At 28.1% G+C, this 14,603-nt stretch overlaps 2 protein-coding genes and 1 long non-coding RNA gene across 7 annotated transcripts in view; 1 reads left to right on the top strand and 2 right to left on the bottom strand.

Annotated features, from left to right (window-relative positions):
• Positions 1 to 8,162, bottom strand: part of LOC115238162 (altered inheritance of mitochondria protein 21-like) — a 12,198-nt gene extending 4,036 nt beyond the window's left edge. The window contains exons 1-7 of one of the 5 annotated variants that reach the window (XM_029811754.1): positions 7,046 to 8,160; positions 6,421 to 6,492; positions 5,782 to 5,934; positions 4,919 to 5,062; positions 3,541 to 3,699; positions 1,858 to 2,013; positions 1 to 109 (exon numbers count right to left, since the gene is read on the bottom strand). In XM_029811754.1, coding sequence (XP_029667614.1) covers positions 1 to 109; positions 1,858 to 2,013; positions 3,541 to 3,699; positions 4,919 to 5,062; positions 5,782 to 5,934; positions 6,421 to 6,470 — 771 coding nt within the window. In that variant the 5' untranslated portion in view covers positions 6,471 to 6,492; positions 7,046 to 8,160. Of the gene's footprint in view, positions 110 to 1,857; positions 2,014 to 3,540; positions 3,700 to 4,918; positions 5,063 to 5,781; positions 5,935 to 6,420; positions 6,493 to 7,045 lie in introns of all 5 variants that reach the window. The other 4 variants (XM_029811755.1, XM_029811756.1, XM_029811757.1 and 1 more) reach the window with 4 other exon arrangements.
• Positions 8,163 to 8,432: 270 nt separating this feature from the next.
• On the top strand, positions 8,433 to 11,768 carry LOC115238165. Its single transcript, XR_003884451.1, has 5 exons — positions 8,433 to 8,976; positions 9,275 to 9,383; positions 9,645 to 9,747; positions 9,903 to 10,077; positions 10,518 to 11,768. It is a non-coding gene; the product is annotated as an uncharacterized LOC115238165 (long non-coding RNA).
• A 173-nt stretch (positions 11,769 to 11,941) lies between these two features.
• The window catches only part of LOC115238164, a 5,817-nt gene continuing 3,155 nt past the window's right edge, over positions 11,942 to 14,603 (bottom strand). The window contains exon 3 of the mRNA XM_029811758.1: positions 11,942 to 14,268. Within this exon, the coding sequence (XP_029667618.1) occupies positions 12,657 to 14,268 (1,612 nt within the window). The 3' untranslated portion in view covers positions 11,942 to 12,656. The remainder of the gene's footprint in view (positions 14,269 to 14,603) is intronic.

Genomic DNA, 14,603 nt, shown 5'->3' with positions numbered 1-14,603 from the left:
ATCCTGACTCGGTATAGAGGAAGACAACGATTTCTTCTCGGACTCGCAAACATTCTCGATTTTCGAAGATTCAAGTTGCCTTTCCGTAATATCAGATTGTAAAGGTTCGCTACGTATGAAACACAAATTTGTTAATAACATAGTAACATACGTATGTATTTTATTATATCCATATCCAATTTGCGAATTGGAACATGTATCAGAAAGTTTAAAGTTGATGAATTTTCTTGATATTTATTTAGTCTCTTTCTCTCTTACAAGCGAATAAGGTAATGCTCACAGAAAAATTTGCAAAATGTGATTTCAGATTAAAACAAATGAATATATTATAGCGTTAAGACAAACCAGAATAAAGCAATGAATAATTATCAACTCGGCGATTAAAAGACATATTATAAAGACATAAAAGTTTTAATTATATTAAACATTATATTAAACAATACTTAAACATTACTTAAACATTATTTTCTAAATCTTTTAATACTTGTTTGTGTAATAATTGTTGCGTTTTACATTTCAAAATTATTATTATTGAAAAAGTTTCATCTCGAAAAATCTGCTGAACATCGTTTTTATCTATCTTTATAATCTGGAAAAATAAATATTTCCTAAAATTAAAAATTAATCCAAAAGTGTTACAAAATCTGTTTTAATATACATTTTTAATATCTTTATTATCTTTATCTTCTTTTTCCGAAATGCGACTGTATATTCTTGTCTCGTTCCGATTACAGATTAATATTTTATTAGAGCTTCCATAATAGCAGGTAAAGGTCGGCTGCGTAAAAAACACAGATTTGTTAATAATATAGCTACATTGACATACGTTTATATTTTATTATGTCCATAACCATTCTGCGAATCGGAACATATATTCGAAAAATTTCATGTTGATGAATTTATTGGATATTTGTTTAGTTTTTCCTTCGTACAAATAAATAATATAAAGCTTAAAGAGAAAATTTTGCAAAATATGATGTCAAAAAGATACAAATGAATATATAATCGCGTTAAAACAAACCAGAATAAAGCAATCAATGTTTATCAACTCAACGATATAAAGACATGATATATAGACATAAAGTTTCTATTTATATTAATCTTAAACATTATTTCCTAAATCTTTCAATACTTGTTTGTATGATAACCGTCGTAATTTACATTTTAAAATTATTATTATTGAAATAGCTATATCCCGAAAAATTTGCTAAACATTGTTTTTATCTATCTTTATAATTTTCAAATATATTTCTCCCAAAAATATAAATTTATCCAAAATTGTTACAAAATTGAGTTCTTATACATTTTTAATATCTTTATCATCTTTATGTTCTTTTTCTGAAATGTATATTTTTTGTATATTCTTATCTCGCTCTAATTACAGATTAATATTTATTTCATTATAAATTTTAATAATAATATTAAATTTTAATATCTCGTAGAATGCGATATTAAAATTTATTAATTTGAAGTTCTTCCAATCGAAGAATATAATACCTAATATAATCTTTTCGCTGTGATGAAGTCTGCTTGACGAACGTCTCTTGAACATCTTGTTTCGGTATAGAGGTAGACGACGATTTCTCGTCAGACTCGAATAAGCTTTTGATACTCGAAGAAATATATTCCTCCCAAGAATATACATTTCTCCAAAAAATATAAATTTATGCAAAAATGTTACAAAATCTGTTCTTTAAACATTTTTAATATCTTTATTATAATTACCTACTTTTTCTGAAATGCAAATGTATATTTTTTTCCCGCCCCGATTAATGATTAATAATAATAATATTAAATTTTAATATCGCGTAGTATGCGATATTAGTTTAAAGTTATTCCAATCGAAGAATATAATACCTAATAGATTCTTCTCGATTTGATGAATCCTGCTCAACGGGTGTCTCCAAATCCTGACTCGGTATGGGGGAAGACAACGATTTCTCGTCGGACTCGCATAAGCTTTTGATATTCGAAGATTCGGACTGCTCTTCCATAATAGCAGGTAGAAGTCCGCTGCGTAGAAAACACAGATTTGTTAATAATATAGCTACATTGACATACGTTTATATTTTATTATGTTCATATCTATCCTATGAATCAAAACATGTATTCGAATATATTAGTTGATGAATTTATTGGACATTTTTCCTCTTACAAATAAATAATATAAAGCTTAAAGTAAAAATTTTGGAAAATGTGATGTCAAAAAGATGTAAATGTATATATAACCGCGTTAAAACAAATCAGAATAAAGCGTTTTTCAACTCAGCGATGTAAAGACATTTTATAAAGATATAAAATTTTTAATTATATTAACATGAAACATTATTTTCTGAATGTTCTAATACTTGTTTGTAATAATCGTTTCGCTTTACATTTCAAAATTATTATTATTGAGAAAGTTTCATCTCGAAAAACTTGCTGAACATCGTTTTTATCTATCTTTATAATCTTGAAAAGTTAATTTTATTATAAATTTTAACAATAATATTAAATTTTAATATCGCGTAGTATGCGATATTAGTTTGAAGTAATTTGAATCAAAAAATATAATACCTATCATCATCTGCTTCACTTGATGAAGCCTGCTCACTGGATGTGCCCAAATCATAATACCTATCATCATCTGCTTGACTTGATGAAGCCTGCTCACTGGATGTGCCCAAATCATAATACCTATCATCATCTGCTTGACTTGATGAAGCCTGCTCACTGGATGTGCCCAAATCATAATACCTATCATCATCTGCTTGACTTGATGAAGCCTGCTCACTGGATGTGTCCACATCATCATGCTCCGATATAGAGAAAGATTTTTTCTCGGTCTCGCAGACATTCGAAGATTCGGGCTGCTCTTCCGTAATATCAGATTGTTTTCTGCGTAGACGTTTATACCTTATTATATCCATATCTATTCTGCGAATAGAAACATGTATGCAAGAAACTATAAGTCGATGAATTTATTTGATATATGTTTAGTTTCTCTCTTTTATCAATAAATAATGCAAAGCTTAAAGAAAAGATTTGTAAAATGTGATGTCAGAAAGATATAAATAAATATATGATCGCGGTAAGACAAATCAGAATAAAGCAATAAACGTTTTTCAACTCAGCGATGTAGACATCTCATAAAGATATAAAATTTTAATTATATTAACATGAAACATTATTTTCTGAATGTTCTAATACTTGTTTGTAATAATCGTTGCGTTTTACATTTCAAAATTATTATTATTGAAAAAGTTTCATCTCGAAAAATCTGCTGAACATTGTTTTTATCTATCTTTATAATCTTGAAAAGTAAATATTTCCTAAAATTAAAAATTAATCCAAAAGTGTTACAAAATTAGTTTTTATATGCATTTTTAATATCTTTATTATCTTTATCTTCTTTTTCTGAAATGCGACTGTATATTCTTGTCTCGTTCCGATTACAGATTGATATTAATTTCATTATAAATTTTAATAATATTATTAAATTTTAATATCGCGTAATATGCGTTATTAGTTTGAAGTTATTACAATCGGAGAATATATTACTTAATAGATTCTTCTCGATTTGATGAATCCTGCTCGACGGGTCTCTCCAAATCTTGACTCTGTATAGAAGAAGACAACGATTTCTTCTCGGACTCGCAAACATTCTTGATTTTCGAAGATTCGGGTTGCCTTTCCGTAATATCAAATTGTAAAGGCTCGCTGCGTAAAAAATACAAATTTGTTAATAACATAGTTACATACGTTTGTATTTTATTATGTCCATATCCATTCTGCGAATTGGAACATGTATCAGAAAGTTTAAAGTTGATAAATTTTCTTGAAATTTGTTTAGTCTTTCTCTCTCTCTTACAAACGAATAAGATAATGCTTACAGAAAAATTTGCAAAATGTGATTTCAGATTAAAATAAATGTATTTATAATAGTGTTAAGAAAAACCAGAATAAAGCAATAAACGTTTTTCAACTCAGCGATGTAGTTTATAAATTTTAACAATAATATTAAATTTTAATATCGCGTAGTATGCGATTGTAGTTTGAAGTAATTTGAATCAAAAAATATAATACCTATCATCTGCTTGACTTGATGAAGATAGCTCACCGGATGCGTCCAAATCATCATGCTCCAATATAGAGAATGATTTGGTCTCGGACTCGCAGACATTCAAAGATTCGGGCTGCTCTTCCGTAATATCAGCTTGTTTCCTGCGTAGAAAACACCGATTTTTTAATACCAAAGTTACATTGATATATGTTTATACCTTATTATATCTATATCCATTCTGCGAATAGGAACGTGTATGCGAGAAACTATATCGATGAATTTATTTGATATATGTTTAGTTTCTCTCTTTTATCAATAAATAATGCAAAACTTAAAGAGAAGATTTGTAAAATGTGATGTCAGAAAGATATAAATAAATATATGATCGCGGTAAGACAAATCAGAATAAAGCAATAAACGTTTTTCAACTCAGCGATGTAGACATCTCATAAAGATATAAAATTTTAATTATATTAACAGGAAACATTATTTTCTATATCTTCTAACACTTGTTTGTGTAATAATTGTTGCGTTTTACATTTCAAAATTATTATTATTGAAAAAGTTTCATCTCGAAAAATCTGCTGAACATCGTTTTTACCTATCTTTATAATCTTGAAAAATAAATATTTCCTAAAATTAAAAATTAATCCAAAACTGTTACAAAATCTGTTTTTATATACATTTTTAATATCTTTATTATCTTTATCTTCTTTTTCTGAAATGCGACTGTATATTCTTGTTCGTTCCGATTACAGATTAATATTTTATTAGATTATATTAATTTTATTATAAATTTTAACAATAATATTAAATTTTAATATCGCGTAGTATGCAAAATTAGTTTGAAGTAATTTGAATAAAAAAATATAATACCTATCATCATCTGCTTGACTTGAAGCCTGCTCACTGGATGTCTCCATATCATCATGCTCCGATATAGAGGAAGACAACGATTTCTTCTCGGACTCGCAGACATTCTCAGATTCGGGTTGCTCTTCCGTAATATCAGATCGTTTGCTGCGTAGAAAACACCGATTTTTTAATACCAAAGTTACATTGACATACGTGTATACTTTATTATATCCATATCAATTCTGCAAATAGGAACATGTATTCAAGAAACTATAAGTCGATGAATTTATTTGATATTTGTTTAGTCTCCCTCTTTTACAAATAAATAATGCAAAGCTTGAAGAAAAGATTTGTATAATGTGATGTCAGAAAGATACAAATGAATATATAATCGTGTTAAGACAAAAATCAGAGTAAAGCAATAAACATATTTCAACTCAGCGATGTAAAGACATCTCATAAAGATATAAAATTTTAATTATATTAACATGAAACATTATTTTCTAAATCTTCTAATACTTTTTTTTGTGTGATAATTGTTGTGTTTTGCATTTCAAAATTATTATTATTGAAAAAGCTTCATCTCAAAAAAATTGCTAAACATTGTTTTTATCTATCTTTATAATCCTGAAATATATTTCTTCCAAAAATATAAATTAATACAAAAAAAGTGTTACAGAATCTGCTTTTTATACATTTTTAATATCTTTATTATTTTTACCTTTATTATATTTCTTTTTCTGAATTGCGTTTGTATATTCTTGTCACGCTCCGATTACAGACTGATATTAATTTCATTATAAATTTTAATAATCATATTAAATTTTAATATCGCGTAGTATGCGATATTAGTTTGAAGTAATTTAAATAAAAAAATATAATACCTATCATAATGTATTTGACTTGATGAAGCCTGCTCACTGGATGTCTCCGAAACATGCCTCAATGTAGAAGGAACCGATGATTTCTCGTCGGACTTGGAGAAATTGTCATCCGAAGATCTGGGTTGCATCTCTATATTATCAGATAGTGGAAATCTGCGAAGAAAACACCGATTTGTAAGAACATACTTACATTGGCATATGTTTATATTTTGTTATGTTCATATCCAGTCTGCGTATCGGACCATGTAGTCGAAGACCTTTTAGTCGATAAATTTATTTGATATTTTTTTAGTCTTGCAAATAAATAATGTAAAGAGCGTTGAGACATACCAGAACAAAGCAATAAACGTTTTTCAACTCTATATAAAGACATAACACAAATTTTCTAATTGTTTTAACTTTGAACATTATTTTCTAAATCTTTTAAATATTTTTTTGTGTGATAATCATTGCGTTTCAATATTAGTTTTAGTGAAAAAGTTCTATCTCTCGAGATATTTGCTAAACATCGTTTTTATCTATCTTTATAATCTTGAAAAATCAATTTCTCTTAAAAATATAAATTAATCCAAAAGTGTTACAAAATCTGTTTTTCTTTTTATTTTTTTTATACATTTTTAACATTTTTATTCTCTTTACCTTTTTTTTTTTGATTGTCGTTTTTCCGGAGATTTGCGTCTCTTTTCCATAGTATCAGATTATAAAGGTTTTCTGCAAAGAAAATACTAATTTGTTAATAACATAATCACATTGACATACGTTTATATTTTTTTACATCCATATCCATTTTGCGAATCGGAACATATATTGGAGAAACTTTTAGTCGATGAATTTATTTGGTATTTGTTTAGTTTTTCTCTCTCTCTTGCAAATGAATAATGTAAAACTTAAAAAAAATTTTCAAAATGGCTTGTCAGAGTGAAACAAATGAATATATTATCGTTAAGACAAACCAGAACAAAGCAATAAAACGTTAGTCAACTCAGATATAAAAACATAATATAAACACAAAATTCCTTATTATATTAACCTTAAACATTATTTTCTAAATATTTTAAATACTTGTTTGTGTGATAATCGTTGCATTTTGCATTTCAAAATTATTATTAGTGAAAAAGTTCCATCTCGAAAAATCGGTAAACATCGTTTTTATCTATTTTTGTAATTCTGAGAGAAATAAATTCCTCCCAAGAATATAAATTAATCCAAAAAGTTTTACAAAATCTGCTTTTTTATACATCTTTATTATTTTAATTATCCTTACTTTCTTTTTTTGAAATGCGACTGTACGACTGTCCTCTTATCTCGCTCCGATTACAGAAATGCAAATATGTACGAAACCACAAGTCGTTAAGAATCGTAATTCGATCTTGTAAATATAACGAGAAAGAGAGAGTTCGGAATTATACCAGCACACAATATAATCAAAATGTAACTGCCAGATGATATCGATCGAAAATCACACCAAGTGTCCTCGACACTGACGAAACAAAGCTAAGGTATATATCTGCGATGTTTACTGCTTTTTTCAATATTTTTTTCGTAATTCTGCCGTGTTGGTAATACGTTCTTACGCACATGCTTGAAACCATGTTTCGTCTTATTTACCAACGGTCCGAATTTCCTCGTTTCTCCTTCTTACAGCACTCTCTATCAAGTCTATCTGCTTTGATATCGATATTTCCGTTTCGGATCGATCTCAGTTTCGCGTATCGATCAATGTGAGGACTCTTGATTCGGCACGCGCTGATTTCTTATAATGTGACATGAGTGGTAATACAACGGGAGACAATGAGGGAGAGTGCAAAAAAATCCAAAGGGATGCAATCGAACGTTGGCATGCGTTTGCCTATTGTATTTGCTTATGTTAATTGTAGCAAATAAGGTTTCATAATCTGGATATATGGGATAGTTACGATAAAAACATGGTTCTTTTTAGTTGACACATTTATCATTAATATTATTATTATTGCACGCTTAATTGTGATTCAGATAAAAATCGACATCTGCGTTTGTCGATTTATTTTAACAAATTGTTTAATTACGTCGTGTGGTGGAATAATCTTGTGGAAAATGAAAGACGAAAAACGTCTGTACATAGTGCATATATTTTTAACCGTGAATCTCGTTAACTTCAAGCTTGTAGTTGCAAATATTGAAAACTGACACCAGAAATCGGAAACCAAGATATGGTGTCTTGGTAATTAATAAATATAATATTGAATATAATTTCTACAAGTCACGTATACGAGATATGTTTCTAAATACTTTGTCAAATCATCCAAATCCTGTTAAAAAATTTGGAGACAAAAACCGATTTTTTCTTAAAAAAATTTTGGAACAACAAAACAATTATTACAAGCTCTGCAATTGTACAGTAGAAGATAAATTTATATTTGATGTAGCTCTTTCTTAAAGAATTATTTTAGTAAAAATTATAAATAATTTGAATATAATTAATTTAATATTACAATAAATATTATGTTATTAAAACACAGAAGTTCAATTCTGAGGTCCGAAAGCAGACGGATGCTCTCATCTGACAATGAGACAACTGATAATGAAGAAAATGAAGATCGAAAAATGTGAAACCGTGAGTTTTATTATGTATGTAGAAAAAAAATTTTTAAATTATCTCTAACTCTCTATCAAGTCTATCTGCTTTGATATCGATATTTCCGTTTCGGATCGATCTCAGTTTCGCGTATCGATCAATGTGAGGACTCTTGATTCGGCACGCGCTGATTTCTTATAATGTGACATGAGTGGTAATACAACGGGAGACAATGAGGGAGAGTGCAAAAAAATCCAAAGGGATGCAATCGAACGTTGGCATGCGTTTGCCTATTATATTTGCTTATGTTAATTGTAGTAAATAAGGTTTCATAATCTGGATATATGGGATAGTTACGATAAAAACATGATTCTTTTCAGTTGACACATTTATCATTATTATTATTATTATTGCACGCTTAATTGTGATTCAGATAAAAATTGACATCTGCGTTCGTCGATTTATTTTAACAAATTGTTTAATTACGTCGTGTGGTGGAATAATCTTGTGGAAAATGAAAGACGAAAAACGTCTGTACATAGTGCATATATTTTTAACCGTGAATCTCGTTAACTTCAAGCTTGTAGTTGCAAATATTGAAAACTGACACCAGAAATCGGAAACCAAGATATGGTGTCTTGGTAATTAATAAATATAATATTGAATATAATTTCTACAAGTCACGTATACGAGATATGTTTCTAAATACTTTGTCAAATCATCCAAATCCTGTTAAAAAATTTGGAGACAAAAACCGATTTTTTCTTAAAAAAATTTTGGAACAACAAAACAATTATTACAAGCTCTGCAATTGTACAGTAGAAGATAAATTTATATTTGATGTAGCTCTTTCTTAAAGAATTATTTTAGTAAAAATTATAAATAATTTGAATATAATTAATTTAATATTACAATAAATATTATGTTATTAAAACACAGAAGTTCAATTCTGAGGTCCGAAAGCAGACGGATGCTCTCATCTGACAATGAGACAACTGATAATGAAGAAAATGAAGATCGAAAAATGTGAAACCGTGAGTTTTATTATGTATGTAGAAAAAAAATCTCTCTCCTTTTAATTTTTAAATTATCTCTATCTTTATTTTACGATTTTTGCAATTTTACAATTATTTCTTTATCTCTATTTTACAATTATCAGCTTTTCGATAATTGCTAGGAACCATCTCTCGTGAATTTCACGAGATAAAATTATTTATAGATGATTAAAAAATTAGACTATTGTTTCAATTTAATAGAAATATTTTTTGTAGGAGAAAATAGCAGAGATTAATAATGACAATATTTTCAGTGTCAGCAAGATGCCTTGGCCTTTGTTGTTCACAATGATTCTTATCTGTTGTTTTATTGGGCTGCTGTCAAATTGTTTATTCCTAATTAAAAAAAAAAAACAAGTAAGAAAAATACAGTATAATATAATGATAAAATTTCAGCAGAACAAAATGCAAATATTAAACGAGTGCATATGCGATACAAACATTCTGTATTCAAAATTCATTATTTAATATAATAATCTTGATCTAAAATTCTTTTCATTGTTGTTTTACAGTATAAATCACTAGTTTATCCAGACTAATGACAAAAGCGTGGGGAAAATTTTATATTACGTTACTTCCAAAACACGCCATTTTTTTATTACTACTGCATTTGTCAGTGCAGAATAGAACTTTCTAAAGCACATTCTCGTGGACAAGGAACATTTCATGCTGATCATATTGTTGCAGGTAAAAAGACAGTATATTTCTATTAATGCATCATATTTAAATATCTTGATTTAAATTAAAGTTAATAATTTAAAAATTGAAAGGTATTCGGCAAGACGTTAGATAATACGTGATTACATTAACGAAGTAATGTAAAAAAGCGCGTTTTTTTCTTAAAGTGGCTAAAATAATAATCAAAAAAAGGGCGGTGTAGTAATTAATATTATGAGATACGGTTATATTCGTTGATTTTGGTTTTTTGCGACGCAATTCTATTTTCTATGCTGTGAAATTTCAAGCACTCAGAAAATACTTACTATATCTGTAGCTATAAAATTGCGCATATTTAGATTGTTCAAGCAAATTTCTACAATATGATATAGTTTTCTAGATATATATATTTCTTTTGAATTAAAATTTACATATACAAAATACGTTATTTTGTAATGCATAATTTTTAGCGATACTTTTCTTCTTCATCAACATTTTTAATGGCAACAATCTTTACTGATAATGATAAAAACTTATCTTTGGTGCGGAGACTGGATCCTTGGAGATAAAAAGAGTACAAGAGATGCTTTCGCCTTTTTTCGACACGATAGCATATTGGTCTTCTGTTTTTTTTTTTATACATAAATAAATAGTATTTTTAATAGAAATAATGCACGATGCTTTCGGCAATTTCGTAATGCAATTTTCTAGTTGTAGCTACAATTTCTCCCAAAATCAATAATCCTTTCTACATTGTTCGATAAATGTCCGATCGGTCGGCCGAAAATAAATTTAATTCATTGCAATTCCGACGAGATATCGCAATTTTTTTACTCACAATGTTTTACTTTTTACCTGAAACATAAAATAAGCAAAGCTTTGCCGCATAACTTCTCGTTTGTTGAAACACATCATAGACAGATAAAATATAAAAAAAATGATTTAATCGATTAGTTAATCGTCTATGCATGTAAATTTCATAACCAGAAACTAATAGATAACGATTAAAAACAATACTTTTAATTTTATTGTCTTTCGTAGCAATATTATGACACCAATTAATTCGACGATATCGTTGTATAAAGAACGTGAATTATAATAAAAATAGCAATAATTATTCATGAAAACGAATTTAAAAAAATAATGCTAGATAATCATGCTTGTGTTTAAAATTAACAAATTGTATTAATAATTATTTTTGAACAATCCTGCTGGCAATGAAGCGAATGGAATTTACGCGATCGTTGGCGTACACATATAAAGAATGTAATATATCTATGCATGACCGTAATTTTAATGAATCTTTAAAACAATTGTCGGGTAAACGTTTCATTTGGAAAAAAACAGAAAATATGACTCTCCGCACAAATTGAATAATTTTATTTGTTGAAATTAATATAATTGTTTTCTAGAATATGTAAATTTTTTATGGAACACTTAAGAAGAAATAGAATTACGGGGTTAATTAAAAGCGCGTAATGTAACATATTTTTGCGGCGAACAAATGTAATTCGTGACCAGTTTCATTATTATCGATATATATGTAAAAAACAAATAATAAATATTTTCTATCATAAAAAAACACAACGCTGTGTGCACAAACGAAGCGAAAATATTGACATTAATTGATCTATTACTAAGCCGTGTGAGAAGATTATTTGAAAGGGCATAAATAAAGGAAAAATAAGCATATTGTAAAAATTAAGTATTTATGCAAAAAATTAAAGAATCATATTTTATAAAACATATATATACATGCTAATACAGATAAATTATAATTAATATTTAAATAAAATCCTTGTTTATCATTCACACTATATATATAATATTTAATCGATTATCATTAAATAAGAAATTAATATTTTGTACAGTTTTGTAATTCTGTGTAATTTTTAACATTAGATTATTTATTTTTATATTATTTGCATTTTTTTATTAAAAAAGTTTAAATTGTATAAGAACGATTAGTGGTATCAACTTAACGTAGCGTAATGTCTAATGATTGAGCATTACGTGTCATTACGAAGATTTGTACATATGCAATATTCGCGGTCATTCGCTTAAAAATACAAATGTGTTTACTAAATAAAATTTAGTAACAATCCGAGATATTACCTATGTTAGGAGTCCTAATGTGAATTTGTTTAACCATTTCTAATAGAACGCTAATTGAGCGCTCTTTTGACATATGTTAAACAACATATAACACGTTATCTCCTGCACATATCACCATTCGTTTCTAGTACAATGCAAGTAATGCATACAAAAATTTCATCACATATTTACATCAACGGATTATAACTATAAATTGTTTGCAAATTGGCTTTCAGTACAAAATTAAACAAAATTATTTTTTGGATCGAAGTCAAAGGAATAATGAATATAATTTAGTAACGTGAAAACGCAATTCGATATAATTTATAAAGCCCGGAGAATGTCAATCATTTGTACTCATAAATTTACAGCAATATGTTATAATCCGATATGTATACACAAAAAATACATATTGTTTAATCAAATATTGTTATGCCATATACAATACAATAATGCAATACATTAATTTGAAAAGTTTTATCTCCTCGAAAGCAATTATGTATGATCTTTATTGTCTAACAACCATATTCTTTTTGGCAATTGGTATCATCTTCTATCAAACGTCGTTTATGATAATCGATTTGATCTTGGGAGAATGTTTGTCCGATATTTTTCGCAGTATTTCTAATGTGTTTTTCTAATGTATCTTCGTTCAAAGGTTTGAAGGGAATAATTTTCATAATAATATTTGCTTCGATAAAAATATCTTTTACTGTATTTATAACATGGTTTATATCTGCACGCGTCCAATCGTCATCAATCTGCTCAACTTTAAAAACAGCCAATATGCTGAACTCCCGATTGCCATATGCTTCTTGATACGTTTTCGCATAGTTTATAACGACTTTAGAATGCTCTGCTCTCAAATTCTCCAAGACAATAAAGGTCGGAAACGTAGGTGAAGGACCGTTTCTCCTCCTTTTGCGTAATATTTTTTTTATAATGTCCACCGTGTATGGTTTGTCGACGCTTGTATCACCGATGAGAGCTACTACTTTTAAAAGAGGTGTATTTCGCTCAAGATATTTGGTCACGGCTCGTACGGTTGCATCGTGATCGAGTATCCCTTTCTCCAATTCGACAATAGAAGTCTCAAAAGTATCAGCGTGCTCATCATTCTTATCTACACGCACAAGTTCAACACGGGAATCAAATTCAAATAAACATGAAAATAGAATTAATATTAATAAGATTATGAAACGTTTCAAACATGTGAAACATTCCAACAAACATTCCTTTCGATGAATTTTTACTTTCATATCTTGAATATCTTCTGGTTTTTTGTCTTTTCGAGCCTTATCATAAGTTATCATAAGTGTTGGTTTTAAAGGTTTGAATCTTTTAATAATCTTAGTCATTATTGACAATGGTAAAATAGAAGCAATAAAAATTAAATATTTTGATTTCTCTATTAAAAATGCCCATTTTAATAATTTGTCCTTAGACATCTGTGTTGATATGAATTTTGCAGAATTCATAGAGTCCATAATTTTTTCATCATTTGTAGTTTTTGGTCGACTATCTGATATAACTGTAAGTTTTTTAACTTTTTGAGCTTTATCATAAGCTACTATACATCTCAAAAAAATGACTTTTTTAATAATCTTGTTTGTTATTGACTGTGGTAATATTGAAAGAAAGAATAGTATCAATTTAACATTAATTTTTGATAGCGCGACTCCAACTCTCCACATTAATGAATTATCCTCAACTAGTGATGCTGATACAGATTCTATAAAATTCATAAAATCCACGAATTTCTCATCGTTCATATCGTCCGCTTGATCGTCTACTGGCTCAAACGCAAATGAATCTGATGTATTATCATGAATATTTGCCGTTAAATCCGTAGATTCCTCTACTTTCGTATTTATCATTTGACATTTATCCTGATTTTCTTTGAATTTATTGTCACTGTCGTTCTTTTGAGTGTATTCTTGCGAAGATTGAGATTTTAACTCGAATGCGGATTTTGATGTACTCTGTCGCGCGATTTCAGTAGCGCCTGATTCCGTAGAAGACAGTTCCGTAGCTGACGATCCCGGTAAGTTCATCGTTTTGGTTTTAGATGGATAGTTACATTCCGTAACATTCATGCCTGCATCATTGTCTGCTAATACCTGGCCTCTATTGATTTTTAAAATGAATAAACGCTTGATTAATGACATGAGATATCTAATCTTTCTTAGTTAATCGCGCGTGTTAGATTTCGAATTGTTACGTTACTTTAAATAAAGACAGTTCAAACTTTTAATTTTATATCAAAAATATTTCTAAATTTTATTTTTGATGATTACAATAAATACGAATACTATTATTTATGTAAATAAATATTTTGCTTTGCGTTTCGATCTTAAACAGTTTATTCTTGTACAGAAATTGCTTTAATGCAAAAATATTATAAAATATAAAACAAAGTAAATAACATTTTATTTACATATTAATATTAATTTTATTATAAA

The sequence above is a fragment of the Formica exsecta genome, unplaced genomic scaffold (genome assembly GCF_003651465.1).
Source record: "Formica exsecta isolate Colony F162 unplaced genomic scaffold, ASM365146v1 scaffold323, whole genome shotgun sequence".
Classification (NCBI taxonomy): domain Eukaryota; kingdom Metazoa; phylum Arthropoda; class Insecta; order Hymenoptera; family Formicidae; genus Formica; species Formica exsecta.
Note: the sequence above shows the minus strand (reverse complement) of the source record. Positions and strands in the feature narration are given on the sequence as shown.